Source organism: Podarcis filfolensis (assembly GCF_964270895.1).
Source record: "Podarcis filfolensis genome assembly, chromosome: 5".
Taxonomy (NCBI): Eukaryota; Metazoa; Chordata; class Lepidosauria; order Squamata; family Lacertidae; genus Podarcis; species Podarcis filfolensis.
This window is the reverse complement of record NC_139608.1, coordinates 68,388,327-68,407,763: the sequence shown is the minus strand read 5'-3', so window position 1 is coordinate 68,407,763 and position 19,437 is coordinate 68,388,327. Positions and strand designations below refer to the sequence as shown.

Below are 19,437 nucleotides of genomic sequence, written 5' to 3'. Positions count from 1 at the left end.
ATGCTTCTGTAACTGAAAATCAATAAACCAAAAAAGAAAACCGAATATCTCGTTTACATTTTTTGATACTGCGCACAACTGCTGGATGAATTCAGGCATAGGAGCAAAGTCCTAGGGGCTGAGGGCCTTTCAGAGCCCCCCCCCAAATATTTGAGGGGGTCGAGTCGCCCCTCAAAAGTTGCTGGGCATTGCCATTCAAATGGTGTGCATATGCCACATCTTCTGCGTGATTATGTAGGGTGGGGCTTACCTAGCCCCCCCCCCACAATTTTACTCAAGTTGGTACCTCTGAATGCTGGCATCCTTTGGTGGCTCAGTTTTGCACATATTGTAAACAACAGCCAGCTCCTGTGTGTCTGTCATATTTGTGTTTACTTGAGAACAGCAATTTAGGATTGTAGTCAGCCAAGTTTTTTCTCAGAACAGACCCACTGAGATTAATTTCTTTAGCAAGGTTCATTAATTTCAGTGGGTCTGCTCTTGAGTCAAACATGGTTAACCACCACCCTTCTGTGGGGCAGGGATAACAACCATGTGCGCGGGTCTTGGGCAGAAAGTCCCATTGAGCAAAGTGGGGATTTACTCAAAAGTAAGTAGTCTTGGGCTCTATTGAATAACATCAGATTTTGAAAAGATCCTTAATAGAGCATGAATGCAGGCTGGTTTATTTGTTTTTCTCTATTACGTAATTCTTCATCACCACAGGTAAAAAAGAATGTTTCTTTTGGCACACATGGCAACATACTTAATCACAAGGCGGAAAGTCAAATGTACCGGATAAACTTTATGCTGTTGACCTTGAACAAGGCAGTTCTAGAAAAGAAATCATATTTTGCTGGAGAGTAATAGAAACAAACCTGTATATCCTGTGTCACACCTGGACTCATTGGTGAGTTTAAGTGTACAGTGGTACCTCTGGTTAAGAACTAATTCGTTCTGGAGGTCCATTCTTAACCTGAAACTGTTCTTAACATGAGGTACCACTCTAGCTAATGGGACCTCACGCTGCTGCCACACGATTTCTGTTCTCATCCTGAAGCAAAGTTCTTAACCCGAGGTACTATTTCTGGGTTTGTGGAGTCTGTAACCTGAAGTGTCTGTAACCTGAAGCGTCTGTAAACCGAGGTACCACTGTACCTATGCATAGGATTAGCCTCTAACTGAGCACAGAAATCTGCAAATCTGCTTCACACTAACAGTGCCTCGGTCTTATCTGGAATGAGCTCTCATCCAGTCCCAAGGTCCTGAGAAGTAGAGCTGTGTGTCATCAGCATATTGCTGACAACTTACTCCAAAACTCTAAAGGCGACATGATTTCTAGCGCCTGCTACCTCCTCCAAGGAAACAAAGCAGCTTTTTGTAGCATCAAAAATCGCTGAAGGGAAAACAGAATTGCCAACAAAATCAAGGTTTTCTACCAGAAAACAATTTAACCCTTCTCACGTTCCTTTCCCACAAGAGGACCTTGCAATGTAACCTTGCAATGACTTGGCAAGTATTTTCGACACTTGAAGCAGAACTTTTTATTTTACTGTTGTAGTTTTGTGACATTAAGAACACGAAAAGAGCCATTCTAGATAAGAGCCAAAGGCCCACATAGTCCAGCATCCTGTTTTCACAGTGGCCAACTGGATGCCTATGGGAAGTCTGCAAGCAGGATCTGAGTGCAACAGCACTCTCCCCATGCTATTTCCCAGCAAGTGCTATTCAGAAACATAGAGACAATGAAGGTGGAACATAAGCATCATAGCAAGCAGGTTTTAAAAATTATTATTAATTATTATATTTCTACACTGCCCTTCAGGACAGATTACAGTACAGTGGTACCTCGGGTTAAGAACTTAATTTGTTTTGGAGGTCCGTTCTTAACCTGAAACTGTTCTTAACCTGAAGCACCACTTTAGCTAATGGGGCCTCCTGCTGCACCACCAGAGCACGATTTCTGTGTTCTCATCCTGAAGCAAAGTTCTTAACCCGAGGTACTATTTCTGGGTTAGCAGAGTCTGTAACCTGAAGCGTATGTAACCTGAAGTGTATGTAACCCGAGGTACCACTGTACAAACAAAATAATACACAACATAGTAAACTAAATGGTAACACCCACACCCAGTTCAAAAGGCCACCCAATTGTTTAATTAGCCAAAGGCCAGGGAGAAGAGGAATGTTTATGCCTGATGCCTAAAGTATGAAGGCACTAGGTGAGTCTCCCTGGGGAGAGAATTCCACAACTGGGGAGCCACCACAGAAAAGGCCTGTTCTTGTTTTGCTGCCCTCCGCGCCTCTTGTGCAGAAGGCACATGATGATCATATGATGATCGCAGGGTCTGGGTGTTGCAGGTATTGCAGTCCTGAGCCATTTTATTTATAACTCTCCTATAAACCGCATTTGCTTTGCTTTTGTAACCCACCCTGAGACCTGATGGCAAAGGGTGGGCTGGGCTATAAACACGAATAGTAAAACAAACCTACATGCAAGGTGGGCTACTGACTTTGTTCCTCACGCACACTAAACCCCCTAACGCGCAAAGGAGTAACATTCAAGCTCTTTCTCTGATCGGATAGCTTTCTAACCAGAGGACTGAAACAAAATGCAAACACGGTATTCCGGGGTGGCAGTCTAAAGTTGGCCGGTCGCTCCCGGCACGAGGGTCCCTTCCTTGCAACAGGGGAGGGCGTTCTCTAACGGGGAGGGAACTGGGTGCCTGCTCCCTTTTCCCTTGCAGGCTCGCAGGCCTCCTTGCATCGGCTCCTGCACCGATTGGCTCTCCTTTGCTCTGCCGCCGCTTCCCCCTCCGGCTCCCTTGTGTTGGATTTCCTCCATCCCTCCTGGAAGGGGAGAGGCAGCTGTTGCTGCTCTTCACCATGGTCTGCCCCGCAGGTGCGTGGAGCTGCAGCGGCGGCGTGCAAAGGACCAGCTCGCCTTAGCTTTCCGGTAAGAGGCGCATCTGCCAACCAGCAAAGCGGAGCTTGGGGCGGCGGCGGCGGCGGCGAAGAAGCGCAGGAGGCTCCGCGGCTCGTGGGGAAGGAACCGAGCGCGGCGCACAGCTCCCACTTCCGGCTGCCATTCAGCTGCAGAGCGGAGGACGCGAAAGAGAGGGTCCCTGGTGCGACCCTGAACCACCGCTCCCATCGTCCCTGGCCATCCGCCGCGGCAGGGTGGGCTGATGGGAGTTGTAGTCCAAGACCTCATTTCCTTTAACAGGCCTTGAGTGGAAACCCCTATTAAACACAACATGGGTGTGTTGTGGGATGCCTTTTCTGTCTCTCTGTTTTGCAGCTGCCCCTGCTGTTCTTAGAATGAAGGGATATCTTTCCCCCGCCCAAGGAAATGAAGGGTTTCAAACCAAAAAAAATGGTGGAGGGAATCTTCTCATGGAACAAGATCGAGGTTCTGTTTTGCGTGTTGTCTCCAGTTTCAAGTTAGATTTATAGCTTGTTCCCTAGGCAGTGGCTCCAAAATGCCTTCTTGGTGAAGGCTCGACCGCAGGCACGATGCTATCTCTTTAAAACACATTAATTTCCCCCAAAGAATCCTGGGAACTGTAGTTTTTTTGGTTTGGTTTGGTTTTCTTGCCCATTCATTTTTATTGATCCCCTCCCCTCCCATTTTAAACAAATGGAGCAAATTTAATGGAACTGTACTGTGCGTGTGTGTGTGTGTTTTAAAGGCTTCTGGGAATTGTAGCTCTGTGAGGGGCAAACTACTCCGCATTTGGGTTGTGTGTGGAAAAGGATGTGCTTTCAATGCGTGATGTGCACACAGCCTTAGCTGGGTCCCCTCAACCTGACACATCCTGAGCAGGTCAGTTCTGTTTGGTTGTTGCAGTGCTTTTTTTCTGGGGGACACAGGGGGACGCATACCCCTAAACATGTTGCAAATCTTTGTACTTTTGTCCATTTACTGTATTTATTTTTCCTGCTTTGAACTATAAAATGGTGATTTTCTTGAGTCAAAATGAGAGTACCCCTAAACATTTTTTAAGAAAAACAACAACATTGGGTTGTTGGCTTGTGAAAGTAACATTTTGGGGGAAGTGCCTGTTTTGTGTGTTGGTGTGCAGAGCCTGTACTCAACAATCCTCACATAATTGTGGAGGGCAGTGTTATACCAGACTGGAAAATATTTAGTGAGGTGGGGAATGATTAAAAACAGCTACAAGCCTACTGGTGGAGCAAGAGAGTAAAAGGCAGAAGTCCTTGCCCAGAATCCAGGCTAAGTGTGAGAGAAATGTGACCTTGGAACATGAGAAGGGCAGGTTGCAAAGTACTGTATGTCAGGGCTGGGCGATATCTGGTTTTCAATATTATGATATATCACCAGCTAAACATCACGATATACCGATGTAGCACAATATCTGAAAGAAGATGGAGCTACGTAGAGGCGAACATGGTAATGTCCTGGCAACTGCTACTAAGTGGCAGGTCTAAATCACCACACACTGATGAAATCATCAGCAGGCGAGCCAAAATGCATCCAAACAGGACTTTGGTTGGGGGCTTGGATACCAAATGGTGGTATTCAGGTCCAGGATAATCCAAAATACAGTGATGAGTCACAGTGAATGCAACTAATCAGGGAAAATGTTGAACAACAGCAAAATCTAAGTTTGATGCATATAATTATAGGAAAATTAATGATAGCATGCTTCAACTGAAGATTTCTGGAGAATATATTAATGTTCTATGCAGTTTTAGGGGCAAATTTAAAATTTACAAAAGTAGTAGATTTTCTAAAAAATAATAATTAAAATGGCAGTAAAGTCATTACAGGGGGAGAGAAAGACTTCTCCCGTGCACACACAGGTAGAAGGGGAGATGGGAGTAAAGAAAAAGAGTTAAATAACAGGACAACTTTTTTGTTCTTACTCTGAAGAAAACAATCTCAGTTTCTTCTTTCATGGGGGTAAGGAAGGGCTGCAGAATGAAAAGAAACAGAGGAAGCACTGGCTGGCTACACAGTTTTCTCAAAATCGCAATGTTTGCCAGATAACATTTTATGAAACCGTTACCGTGCTGTGGACTTCATAACTGATTTAGAACGATATATTGAAAAATTGCCCTATATGTAGTCATCTTCAACCATAGAAATCATATAGGCTACTATATGTAGTCATCTTCAACCATAGAAAAATAATGCAGCACTCACAAATTGTAAGCTTTTTCAAATGTTGTGGATAACTTTAAAAGGCTGCTGTCCTAGGCATGCTTGCTTAGAATTAAGTTCCCTTTGAAATCAACAAGATTTAACTACTATGCCAGTATGTAGAAGCTTGTGGCATACATGCTGGTTGAATGCAAACAATTACGGGCTGCAGTGCATGGTAGTGTTGAGCTTGTGTGTTCTCCGCTCCAACACAGTTGTGGTTGGCAGATGGAGGCTGTGTTATACTCCTAGCTTTGTACTCTGAGATTTGTTCAAGGCATAGATAACCCCCAGTCCCAGACAGGTTTAGTATTACTTGTTTGGCAGTGTCCCTCAGCTCAGCAGATTGGTTTTCCACCACTGGTCCAGCATTTTAATTTTGCTATTCTGTCAACTAAATATAGGACCAAGCTGCTGGGCTGCTTTTGCGGTGGCTAGAAAAACCTCTCAGTATTTCTTTGCATGTATCTTTACTAACTTAAAACGCCAGCAGAATGCACTAACAATTGTAGACTGGAATATGCTGAGCATTGGGCAGTAAACATTGGACCAGACCACATAGACGGGCATTTTACCAGCATGTAAGTAATCAGATTGCTCCAGAAATTGCTGGTAATGCATGTGTAATTTAGTACCAGGACAGCTAATAGTGACTATATTCCTATTAGACTGAGAAAGGGCCTTCTCAACAGTGGCCCCTCCATTGTAGAACACCCACCCTAAAAAGGCCTAACTGGTGCCTGTTTTTATGTCTCTTGAGTGCCTTTTTAGTCTTCCAATTTAATAATGTCTGTGGAAATAATAATGGGCAATATGCAACTTGGAGTTGGCCCACTGATAACAGTGGAAAAGTTGTTTTGCTTTGAGTATGTCTAAAGTTAGTCCTTTCCTAAGTAAATTGCCTCTGTAGTCTTGAATATTTTCTGATTTGGGTTCTGTCTTTAATGCCAAACTGCATGGGACCTTCTTCTAACTTTACATATAAAAAAGGAGGTTTTACTCCTCTCCTCCTTATTTCATCCTATGTCATTTTAAATTCACCCACTGGGATTTACACAAATAGTTTTATATCGTTCAAAGGTGGGGAACCAGATGCAAGCCTATTGATTTCAGCTGGATTTCCTTCCCATATGTATGCTTCAGATTTCAGAAATACTGTTAGGGTAAACTGTTTGTATCCCTGACACTGAACAAATAATATCTGTAGTCTTCTAGTTTAACCTGCTTTTTTGTTTGGGACTGATAGAGCCTTCCTTGTTATAAATTATCTACAGTGGTACCTCGGGTTACATACGCTTCAGGTTACAGACGCTTCAGGTTGCAGACTCTGCTAACCCAGAAATAGTACCTCGGGTTAATAACTTTGCTTCAGGATGAGAACAGAAATCGTGCTCCAGCAGTTCATCGGCAGCAGGAAGCCCCATTAGCTAAAATGGTGCTTCAGGTTAAGAACAGTTTCAGGTTAAGAACGGACCTCCAGAACGAATTAAGTACTGAACCTGAGGTACCACTGTAGTTTCTTTGATAGCTAGAAGTACACGGAAATAATTCACAAGGATTTGGTAGTATTTCACTCCCCCTCTTACTCAGATGTTTGATGGTGAGATAAACTGAAAGATGACAGAGATCCACTTTTAATATGTTACCTACAAAATAAAAGAAAATGTCTCCCAACTTTCCTGCAGGCTGCTGAAGAAGAGCCGTAACTTCTACAAGCAGAGGCTTAGCCCTTTTACGTCCACATGTATCTTTCCCACAGCATAAATTCGCATCTACTGGCCAGCTTCTGCACTGCAAGATGTATTTGCCTCTTGAACTCATTGCATGTCTCAGGCAACACCAGTTGCAAAGAACGAAAGGGGACTAATGGACAATATTTTCTTAGAATTCTCCCAGTTATGTCGTTTCTTGGTAAGGATTCTTGGGGGCGGGGACATCCTGGCAGTTGTGGTCGATGCTGAATTTTAGCTGCATGTTGGTTTTAGAATAAGTGCTATTTGTCTGTCTTTTAAAAATGTTTTGAAAACCCTTATGAAGTACGAGTCCAATGGAATCTGTTGTTTGTTTGTTTTAGCAACTTCCCAAGTGTTTTCTTGGTGGGACGTGACTGCATGGAGAAAAAGATGGGAGAAGCAGTTGCCAGGGTAGCCAGAAAAGTCAATGAAACGGTTGAAAACAAAGCAGATTCGCTTGGTAAGTGAAATAAATATTTCAGAGGAAAGCCAAAGTAATCCACTTATCAGCTGCCCATCAATGCCAGTTCTCTAGGTGACATAGAAAATAAAATGAATTCAAATCCACAGTTCCTCTAAAACTAGAATTTGACAGAGCAGGAAGTGAAATGTGTATAAAAACAAGACAATTGTTTCAAAGCAGAAAGAATCACAGCAACAACAAGTTAATACACCCTAGTTCTACTCTAAGCTGTTTTCACTACTCTAAACAGTTTAAAACTATGTAAACAGCGAATATAAAAACAAACAGAATTTCTGTTGTGACGTGGGGTTTGTGATTTCAGCTCTCTTGACATAATATGCTGGAGACAGTTCTGTAGTAACGCTTCTTTATTACAGCAAACAAGACTGAGAACTGAGGAGGGGAGAGCTACATTTATAGGGACAGGGAACTAGCTAGAAGGGATACATTTTGGAGGGAACAATATCAGGCAATCACAGTCCTGCCTTTTGGAGGAAACCAATAAGACAAAGGATCCAAATACAGCAGCTTAAATGAACCAATAGTAGCTGTACCCTCTGGAACCAAAAGGCAGTTACTTTACCCTAATGCAAACACAGACAACAACAATACAGATATAAAATCCTTTGACTCAATACACAACACCCCTCCCCCCCTAGTGAGCACTGCAGACGTAATCTCTCAGGTACTGTGGGGGCCTACAACTTCTACTTGATCTCCTGACAACAGGTGTTGCCGGTTCTGGATTGGATGTTACCTGTGGTAGGGGGGGTGCTATAGGGGTTTCGTCAGGAACAGATGGAGTCCCAGACATCGCAGGGTCCCCTACCTGTACCTCGTCCTCCTGAGGACTAGCAGACCCTGGTTCATTTGCTGAAGCCCCTGGTGACTGCACCTCTGGGCCATTTTCACTCTGGTCTTGCAGCTCTGCGTCGTTAGCCAGGGATGAATTATCTGACCCCTCCCTGCTGAGCGCCCGGCGCCTCAGCTGATCTATATGTCTCTTCCAAACTTGCCCATTTTCCAAGGTCACATAGTAGGACACTGGTCCACTAGTCCGGGTGACCACACCAGCCACCCACCGCGGACCTCGTGAATAGTTCCTCACCCAGACCAGATCTTCAGGGGCGAGATACCTTGTTGTGTCAGCCTCAGCCTGGGGGGTTTCTCTTGAATTACGGTTTAGCATTTTATCGGGGTGGACATAATCCAGCACCGTTACCAGTCTTCTACCCAAGAGCAGCTCAGCTGGCGACTTGCCCGTCGCAGTACACGGCGTCGCATGCTGCAAAAATAACATTCGCGCGATGCGAGCTGACCAGTTACCCTCCATTAAGCGCGCAATGGATTCTTTGGCTGTTCTTACCATGCGCTCAGCCTGCCCATTGGAGGATGGGTGAAAGGGCGCGGATGTGACCCCTCTTATGAAGTTATCAGCCAAGAATGCCCTGAATTCTTGGGATACAAAAGCTGCCCCATTATCTGATACAATGGTCTCAGGTAACCCGTGGGTTGCAAACAGCTGCCTCAACACCTTGATTACGGCAGCTGATGCCATGCTAGGGACCATCGCCACTTCTAACCATTTGGAATATGCATCGACAATAACCAAAAAGACCTTCCCCTGGAATGGCCCAGCAAAATCTAAGTGCAGCCGGCTCCAGGGAGATCTGGACTGCTCCCACCAGTGAACTGGTGCTCTGGCCACTTCTGGCCGCACCTCTTGGCATGCCTTGCATGTTCGTACCCATTGTTCTATGTTCTGGTCCATTCCAGGCCACCACACATAACATCGGGCTAGCGACTTCATCCTGACCATTCCCGGGTGTCCCATGTGAAGCGTCTCAAGAACCCTGTTTCTCAGTGGTGCTGGGATGATCACCCTATCTCCCCACAGGAGACAACCCTTATGCATGGACAACTCGTGCTGCCTTGTCGCATAAGGCCTGAATTTGTCTTCATGCGGACCACCTGGCCACCCCCTCCCCACCCAAGTGAGCACACGGGAGAGAACAGCATCTTTCCTCGTTTTCTCAGCTATATCAGTAGCCGTTACAGGAGCCCCCGGAAGTGTTTCCAGCATCATTATGTGCTCCGCTGGAGCAGGATCCACATTGCTCCCGCCAGGAAGAGGCAATCGACTCAGCGCATCAGCGTGGCACAACCGTTTCCCCGGCACATGGGTCAAGGTGTACTGGAACCCGTTCAGGAATATAGACCAACGCAACATTCTGGGGGAGAGAATTTGTGGCGTTTGTTTGTTCGGGTTGAACAACCCTAACAGTGGTTTGTGGTCCGTTTCAATGGAGAAATGGCGACCATACACATAATCATGGAACTTTTTGATTCCTGCCACAATTGCAAGCGCCTCTTTGTCAATTTGAGCATAGTTGCGCTCCGTGGGCGACAACGTACGGGAATAGAAAGAGATGGGCTTTTCCGACCCATCCGGTTCCCTATGACTCAGCACCGCCCCCAGGCCGTATTGAGAGGCATCACATGCCAGGACCAGCGGCTTCGACTCATCGTAATGAGCAAGGACGCTCCTGCTACTCAGCATTCCTCGCAAGGAGTCAAAAGCCTTCTGCTGCCCCTGCCCCCATCGCCACACATTCTTTTTCTGCAACAGTCGATGTAATGGTTCAGCTACCGAAGCTTTGTGGGGTAAGAACGAATGATAAAAGTTAATAAGTCCCAGGAATGACTGCAACTGCGTCTTGTTCTGTGGTCGTGGTGCCTCGATGATGGCCTTAATCTTAGCATCTGTGGGGTGGATGCCTGATGCATCAATTTTAAACCCCAAGAAATCCACGGTTGGCACCCCAAAACTGCATTTTTCCTTTTTCAGTTGCAACCCCACCTCCTTGAACTTGAGCAACACTGCACGGACACGCGCAACCAGTTCCTGTGGGTCTTTTCCAGCAATCAAAACGTCATCAAAAAATGGCAAGACCCCCGGCAGACCTCTTAACAGGCGTTCCATGAGCCCTTGAAAAATCCCTGGGGCCACACAAACTCCAAATTGTAATCTGTTAACTCTGAACGCCCCTTTATGTGTGACAATAGTCTGTGCTTCCGCTGATTGTGGGGTTACTGGCAGCTGTTGGTAAGCTTGTGCCAGGTCAATTTTGGCGAACACCTTGCCCCCAGCCAGTTTAGCCAACAGATGTGATACGACTGGAATGGGGTATGAGTTTCCCCTGAGTGCCTTATTGATAGTACATTTGTAATCTGCACAGATCCTGACTTCCCCATTTGCTTTAAGGGGCGTGACAATTGGAGTCTCCCACTTAGCAGAGTCCACGGGTGAGAGAACTCCCTGCTTGACCAATTTATCCAGCTCTGCTTCGATCTTGGGTTGCAGTGCAAATGGCACTCGCCTTGGTTTGAGTCGGATTGGGGCCACCCCAGGGTCCAATTCGAAGTCAACTGGGGGCCCTTTATAACAACCCAGTTTTCCATTAACGAGACCGGCAAATTCTTTGCATAATGCCTCGCTCATCTCAGGGCAGGTTTGGATTGAATTAAGCCCTGATATACTCAGTCCCAGGGCGGGGAACCAGTCAGTGCCCAGGAGACTGGGGCGACTGCCCTTCGCAATCACCAGTTTGAGTACCGCCTGTTTGTCCCGGAACTGTACTCTCACGGCACACATTCCCATGACATGGATGCGGCCCGCTGAGTATGACTGCAAGGTTGCCGGGAAGGGCTCCAGAGGGGGCAACTTACCCCTGGGGAAGAATGTCCTCGCGGTCTGGTCCGACACGATAGTGAATCCAGATCCGGAGTCCACCTCCATGTCGCACAGCTGACCCTCAATCTTCACCTTGACGTGTGCCTTGCCTTGCGCTGGAAACTGCACGACCCTCCCGTTGATCTCCGTTACGTAGTGGCAGTCCTTTAGAACATGGTTTGCCGTGGACGGTCTGCGATGCTCCAGTCTAGTTGCTCCTGTCGCTCCCAGCGCCGCCGATCTACAGACCCTGGCGATGTGACCTGTCTTCCCGCACGTCCGGCACATAGCATCCTGGAAACGACAACTCTTCCGCTCATGGTTTCCGCCACAACCAGGGCACCTGCCTCGGTGATCTTTGTGCACTGTGCAGGCCTGACGCACTGACTCAACCCCACGGACTGGGCTTTGGCTCGGAGTAGCCTCTAGCTCGTCCATGGCATGCGCAACTTCTATCTTAGGGGCCTTGCGACTGGCATCAAGCTCCTCTCTTTCATAATTTTCCGTGGCAGCGGCCTCCTTCAAGGCTGAAGCAAGGGTAACCTCTTCTTTAGCCACGATGCGTCTTCTGGCTTTCTTGCTGCTCAGACCACCGATAAACCGATCCAGGAGAGTCTCTTCCAGACATTGGAAGTCGCAGTGCTGAGCGAGCTTCCGCAGTTCAGCTAGGAATGCAGATACAGACTCCCCAGCACGCTGCTGCCTCTTATGAAACTCCAACCGCCGGGCCATCTTGGTCTCAGTAGGCGCCAAATGGCTTGTCAGGCAGGCAAGAATATCTTTGAGAGGTGTCTCACTTAGCTTCGCTGGAGCAAGCAATGCCTTGGCCAGCTTGAAGGTCTCAGGCCCACAGTAGCTCAGGAATGTGGCCCTTCTTTTGCTGGCATCGGTGATCCCTTGAGCCACTGCGAAGAACTCAAAGTGTTCGACGTAGTCTTCCCATGTGTGGGGCTCTGATGGCTGGAAGGGCTCCAATACCCTTGGACTCTCCATTGTCCTGTGGGCAGGGTCGTCTTCTCAGCCGGCCAGTGAGTCTTGTTCTTAGCTACAATCCGGACTCTGAGGCAGGGCTGCGTTTAACCGCTCCTCAGCATTCCGGATCCCACCTTCGTCGCCAGTTGTTGTGACGTGGGGTTTGTGATTTCAGCTCTCTTGACATAATATGCTGGAGACAGTTCTGTAGTAACGCTTCTTTATTACAGCAAACAAGACTGAGAACTGAGGAGGGGAGAGCTACATTTATAGGGACAGGGAACTAGCTAGAAGGGATACATTTTGGAGGGAACAATATCAGGCAATCACAGTCCTGCCTTTTGGAGGAAACCAATAAGACAAAGGATCCAAATACAGCAGCTTAAATGAACCAATAGTAGCTGTACCCTCTGGAACCAAAAGGCAGTTACTTTACCCTAATGCAAACACAGACAACAACAATACAGATATAAAATCCTTTGACTCAATACACAACAATTTCTTCATTATATAAAGCACAATAAACTACTAAATAGAAGGACCTCTTTAGTATCAAAGCAAAACACGTAACAATCAGCTTCAAAAATATATGGAAAAGTTATAGTAGCCATAGTAAACAACTAAACAAAATATACCAGGAAGGAAAATATTACAAATGAACATCACCTAAAAAGTATATAGACCATTTTTAAAATAACATGATTGACAATTAAGGGGGGGGGGGAATCCACTTCACAACCACAGTACCTGAATCAATCAAATCATTAAATGAATCGACTGCTTGACAATGAGAGGTGGTGAACTCTCCTTCCTTGGAGGTTTTAAAGCAGAGGTTGGAGGGCCATCTGTCATATATGATCTAGTTGAGATTCCTGCATTGCAGGGAGTTGGACTAGATGACCCTTAGGGTCCCTTCCAACTCTACAATTCTTTGATTCTATAATGCAGTTAAATTCCCAGTCCTCTGTACAGCAATAAACACAACTTGATCTAGCTACAGCTAAGAATGTTCAGGTTCATTCAAGCTCACCATTACATCCATCAGATGCACTGATACTCTAAACCAATATACACAAACCTACTGTTTTAGCACATATTGCATTCTCCACTCTATCCAATTTGGGATGGTTCAACCTTAGAAGATAAGAGTGTAACCCTCTACTTGCAGCCCTGATTTCTCTTTTAAAAGTTGTGTTCCATTTTTTATTCAATTGACCTTTGAATAATGAGTCAAGTAGTGCTCAAAGGAGGAGGAGGTGAAGAAACACAACTCTTGGTCATTATTACAAGGAGGCTGTGATTGACAAATTCTCAGAGTTCCACTGGCAAACGCTGAAATGACAAAGGAATTTAAGAAGATAGGAAGTAAAAATAAATCCATCAATTCATTTTTCAGTTACAGGTTAGAAATGTAATGGCTAATCTCATCTTTACCACTCTGCATAAGTTTCCAAGTCTGATATAAGTTACTAACCCACCTTTTCACTAGTTCACTTGCACATTTGTTAGCTTAAAAGAGAGTAGGGGACTGAAGAGCTTTTGCGTAGCTTCCTTTACCAGGCCTCCTAGGGATGGGTTTTTTTACTCATTGCGTGTGACCTTTTCAAGTCTGTGCACAACCTTCTCTTCGAACAATATAGTAACAAATACAGTGGTACCTCGGGTTACATACGCTTCAGGTTACAGACTCCGCTAACCTAGAAATAGTACCTCAGGTTAAGAACTTTGCTACAGGATGAGAACAGAAATCATGCTCTGGCAGTGCGGCAGCAGCAGGAGGCCCCATTAGCTAAAGTGGTGCTTCAGGTTAAGAACAGTTTCAGGTTAAGAACAGACCTCTGGAACGAATTAAGTACTTAACCCGAGGTACCACTGTTTATATTAAACATGCAGGCTGGGTATTAATTGCATTTGTTAAATCACGTTACTAAGGGATGCAGGTGGTGCTGTGGGTTAAACCATAGAGCCTAGGGCTTGCCGATCAGAAGGTCGGCGGTTCGAATCCCTGCGACAGGGTGAGCTCCCGTTGGTCAGCCCCTGCTCCTGCCAACCTAGCAGCTCGAAAGCACGAAATGCAAGTAGATAAATAGGTACCGCTCCGGCGGGAAGGTAAACAGCGTTTCCATGCTCTGCTCTGGTTTGCCAGAAGTGGCTTAGTCATGCTGGCCACATGACCCGGAAGCTGTACGTTGGCTCCCTCGGCCAGTAAAGTGAGATGAGCACTGCAACCTCAGAGTTATCCACGACTGGACCTAACAGTCAGGGGTCCCTTTACCTTTAAGTGATATAATGGAGGATGAGACCAACTCTTGCAAATAATTATTTGTTACACCTGTAATCCTATCCAAGGAACTGATTTGCTTAGTGTCAGCAATGCTTTTGCATCAGTTGAGCCCAGATCATTAACTGGGCCTCATGAGATCAACACTCATAGTTATATCTATGATGTTGTGGTTTATGAACTCTTTATTCACTCTGACTGGACATCCAGCAGGTGGAGTTGTTGCACTGCTAACTAAGAAGCAACTCTCTCAGCGCACTGATTTTTCAGCTCTGGGGACAGTGAAAAAATGAAAGTGCGAGTCACACTATCTCTTATTTGTGGGCACCTTCTGATGGCACATTCACTAGCAAAAACGTAGCAGTTCCTTTGGATTTTCATTAATTGTGCAAACATTGGTTTTAAAAAACCAAACAAACTTCAAGCAGTGTACAGTCATACCTCGGGTTACAGATGCTTCAGGTTGCGCAATTTCGGGTTGCGCACTGCACCAAACCCGGAAGTAGCGGAACGGGTTACTTCTGGTTTTCGGCACTTGCGCATGCACAGAAGTGCTGAATCACGACCCGCGCATATGCAGACGTGCGGGTTGCGAACATGCCTCCCTCACGGATCAGGTTCGCAACACGAGCATCCACTGTACGTTTACTCGTTGGAGTGATAGTCAGTCTAAGAGAGCCAGTGTGGTGTAGTGGTTTAGAGCGGTAGACTCGTAATCTGGGGAACCGGGTTCGCATCCACATGCAGCTGCTGGGTAACCTTGGGCTAGTCACACTTCTTTGAAGTCTCTCAGCCCCACTCACCTCACAGAGTGTTTGTTGTGTGGGAGGAGGGGAAAGGAGAATGTTAGCCGCTTTGAGACTCCTTTGGGTAGTGATAAAGCGGGATATCAAATCCAAACTCTTCTTCGTCTTCTAAGGTGGTGAGTCAGTCAGCTTTTTGCCATAGCTGCTCCCCTTCCAAAATGAAACCTCACTGTCACTTTTAATTTCTGGCAAATGTTTTCAGACAAAGGGCCCCTCAGGTAGTTGACTGAGCTGAGAGGTACCTGGTGCAAAGAAGGTGGGGAAACACACAGATCAATCAGCCAATCAAGTATTTACTATTATCAACTCAAGCATGAAAGAAAGTACAAAATATTTAAAAAATACAAAATCACAGCCTCTGAAGAAAAAGGCGGAAAGTTGGAAGCTAACAACATTAGCAGGTCAACATTCAAATATTCTACCACCTGTTCAGTAAGGGATTTATTAGTTCCCTCAAGGAAGATCTTCAAAATGGTCAGCACCTGTTCTTGAAGTTAACTTTAGCAAATCTGCCATCTATAATCCTGGAGGGTGAAATGTTAAAACGTGCCAACAAAACTGCACTTGAATTTTGTTAGAAAATAGCAATATGGCAGGTAAGGAAAGCATTTGGAAGATTATTGCTAGTGGTGCTCAAAGAGGCAGCAAGACATCCTTGCAGATGCTGACTCACTGGTGTCAGTCTCCGTAGCAGGCAACTTGAATTTGATACGGTCTCTTGCTTGTCATTAATACTAATTTAATTGATGGGCATTGTACATATGGTTATAGGAGTAGTGAATGGTTTTACAAGAAAGCAAAAAAGATAGAAGCACCCATGCCTGCAGCTCCTTGTTATGACAATTTGGATCTGTGCTATAAAGTCATTATAGATTTAATTTAAAACGTAATGTGGTATCGATTCACACTCTTGACTATATAAAATAATGCAGTGGAGTAGAAAAACTGTGGTTGAGAATGAAGCTGATATGTGGGAAAACATTTTTATATTTAAAATGCGACCTTTTTCGTTTAGTGAAATCCCGTGGGCTTGTGCTTAGAGGAATATCTCTTGAAGGGTTAAAGGAAGAATATGTGAAGAATTAAATACACACAGGAATGACACGTGTAATCAAAAAGGCCTGACCTAGCTTTCAGTAGAATCACTGGAAAGTTTTCTTTATGTTGTTTAATTTACTAAATAATTTTATACCTCATTCTTCAAGAACAAGAAGCCTCCCAAGGTGGCTTCAAAAAATTACAAACAAGAACTATAATTTTAAATACAATTAAAATCCACAAAAAAGCTGTATTAACTATAAACAACCAAAGGACATGGCAAAGAAGAGGCCAAGTTGATTTTGAGGTGTTAAAATGTCTTACATATTTAAGGTTTTTGTGTGTATGTGTGTGTATGACATTAACACTTACTTCTGAGCAATATGCTTAGAATTTAACATCCAATGGCATATGTTTAGGGTTCCAATTAAGGATTTGCTCAGTACCTGCAAGAATGGGAGTTTAGTGGCAACTCCGGGTGTTTCAAAGGAAGAATTGGGTATATTAATAAAGTAACAAAAACCAATAAGAAAAAATGGAATTGATTATGGGGTTTTTGTTTTATAAAGCAGAAGTACAACACGAGCAAATGGGAACGAAGTTGTATCTTTAGTGCAAAGTTTCAGCTCCATCTTGAATTGAAACCCACTCTATGCTAAGGCTCATTAATGAGAAAATGTTGATACGATCTGGCTTCTATCAGGGAACTTTGCAAGGCACCTCCCAATGTGATTAAAATGTTAATTACTGAAAGTATTGATGCATGCAGGCCCAAAAATACAGCAAAAAGCAATATAAGTATTAGGTATTTCTTGAAGTGAATAAATTGCATCTCTGTGAGTGATCTAAATAACTATTCACAACTCTTCGTTGAGTAGGAAATGCTTTCTCATTGGTATATTGTAGTCAGTTTCTTACTGGACATTTTGGGTCTTTTGGTTTTTGAGCCAAATGACCGACACAATAAAATTAGGTTCTAGTCCGATCTACACATTGTTCAACGACTTTTGGTCTGCATGTCGCTGCTAAGGCAGATCGCACCTAGGCCTTGCGACATGATTCAAGATGGATGTTGAGGTATTCTGCCAGTGGGAAAGACACTGGTTATGACACCAGTTCATAGAGAGAGGTATGACCATAAAGCAGAGGTGGAGAACCAATGGCACTGCAACTGTTGTTGGGTTCCAACGCCCATCAGCCCCAACCAATGCAAACAATGGCGAGGGATGATGGGAGTTGTGGTCCAACAACAACATATGGAAGGCCACAGCTGCCCCACCCGTGTCATAAGGAATTTATCCACAAAGTATTTCCACAGGGCAGCCTTTCCCAACCTGGTGCTCCCCAGATGTTTTGAGTTCCTCTCCTGTCATCCCTCCATGCTGGCTGTAGCTGTCTGGAATTGGAATCCAAAACATCTGGAGGGCAACCAGGTTGGGGAAGGAAGCCATAAAGAATGGGAAATAATTGAAAAATCCCCAGGTATGGAAGCCTGATGCACTCCTTGGAAGGAGGGGTGTGTCTGGCTTGCACGATCAAGCCTTATCCAATCAAGTTGAGGATGTTTCTCATGGGGCACTTTCCTCCCAACACAGATTGTGTGTGTGTGAGAGTGAGAGAGAGAGGGGGGGGAGAGAATAGCACCACATGTGAAGAATTACACACACGAGTGGATTTAGTTGCAATTATCCTTGTATGAGCCACTGGGGTGCACAGCAATAAGACAAGGATATTCATGAAATGAAGATTTAATGAAACGCAAAAACATTCCAATTTTAAGAGTAACTGCCCTGCAGCGATAATCCCACAAGGGAGATGGGAAAACTGGTCTTCTGCCCACAGTACATAAGATCATCCTGGGCAAAGCATTGGCAATCTATGGGGCTAACTGTTGCAGTTTCTTTGAGTACTCTCAAAGGTTCTGAGATTGCGCAGCATTGATCTGTGTCATAAATAATGCACGTACCAAAGCTTTGTTTGACAGGGGAAAGTACGGGTGAGCCTAAATGAAGGAGCCTAATTGGGTGGGTGGGTGTAATGAGCATTACTATGTTGTGAACAGCTTTATTATTTTATGGTTTATTGCAGAGGTTTCCAACTTTTTTGAGTCCACAGCTCCCTTGAGCAACTATAGTCATACCTCGGGTTACTGATGCTTCAGGTTGTGCGTTTTCGGGTTGCGCACCACGACGAACCCAGAAGTACTGGAACGGGTTACTTCCAGGTTTCGGTGCTCACGCATGCGAGGAAGCACTAAATCGCGCTTTGTGCACGCGAAGAAGCGCCGAATCGTGACCCACGTGTGCGCAGACATGGCGCTGCGGGTTGCGAATGCTGTGGGTTGCGAACGTGCCTCCCGCACGGATCATGACTGCAACCCAAGTGTCCACTGTACATTCTTTCTGTGACACCCCTCACCCCTTTTCGAACACCCTCCCTTATGGAGTGTTCCTTCAGCTTCCTCTCCTCTCCTCTCCTCTCCCCTTGGGAGTCCGCTGGACAGCTGCTCCTGCTGCCCCTAGTCTCTGCACTCCCCCCTCCACAAAGAGAGGTACCTCCTCACACTGCCACACATGGGCATGGGAAACACTCCTGGCCAGCCCCAGAGGCACCATTCGCCTGAGGAGCTTGTAGCCAGAGCTGCTGCAACAAACAGCTGTGCAAGCCTTTGGGAGGCAGAGACGAAGAAGAAGAAGAAGAGTTTGGATTTGATATCCCGCCTTTCACTCCCTTTAAGGAGTCTCAAAGCGGCGAACATTCTCCTTTCCCTTCCTCCCCCACAACAAACACTCTGTGAGGTGAGTGGGGCTGAGAGACTTCAGAGAAGTGTGACTAACCCAAGGTCACCCAGCAGCTGCATGTGGAGGAGCGGAGACGCGAACCCGGTTCCCCAGATTACGAGACTACTGCTCTTAACCACTTCACCACACTGGCTTGGATGCAAGAGGGCATCCAAGGAGGGATAGAAAGAAAGAGGGACAGAGGCCAGTGTTGCTCCGGGCACCCCTGACCATTATTCAAGGCACCCCAGGGTGCCGCAGCACACTGATTGGAAACCGCTGGTTTATTGGATTTTATGTTGTAATAATAATCTGCAGTTGGTCAAAGGCTTTTGTAACCTGTGAGGATGGTTGCTGGTTTTCCCTTTGCCCTGTGCTCTCCTCTCACCCAAAACATCCATTGGGTTGTGTCCATAGGAATGTAGGAAGCTGCCTGATGCTGGGTCAGGTCACCGGTCTGTCAAGCTCAGTACTGTCTATACTGTACC

General features: G+C 45.6%; 1 protein-coding gene across 2 annotated transcripts in view; it reads left to right on the top strand.

The window, feature by feature from the left end:
* The first annotated feature begins 2,341 nt into the window (after positions 1-2,341).
* The window catches only part of LRRC20 (leucine rich repeat containing 20), an 83,880-nt gene continuing 66,784 nt past the window's right edge, over positions 2,342-19,437 (top strand). The window contains exons 1-2 of one of the 2 annotated variants that reach the window (XM_083614273.1): positions 2,342-2,932; positions 7,218-7,336. In XM_083614273.1, coding sequence (XP_083470399.1) covers positions 7,255-7,336 — 82 coding nt within the window. In that variant the 5' untranslated portion in view covers positions 2,342-2,932; positions 7,218-7,254. Of the gene's footprint in view, positions 2,933-2,969; positions 3,803-7,217; positions 7,337-19,437 lie in introns of those variants that run through there. The other variant, XM_083614274.1, reaches the window with a different exon arrangement.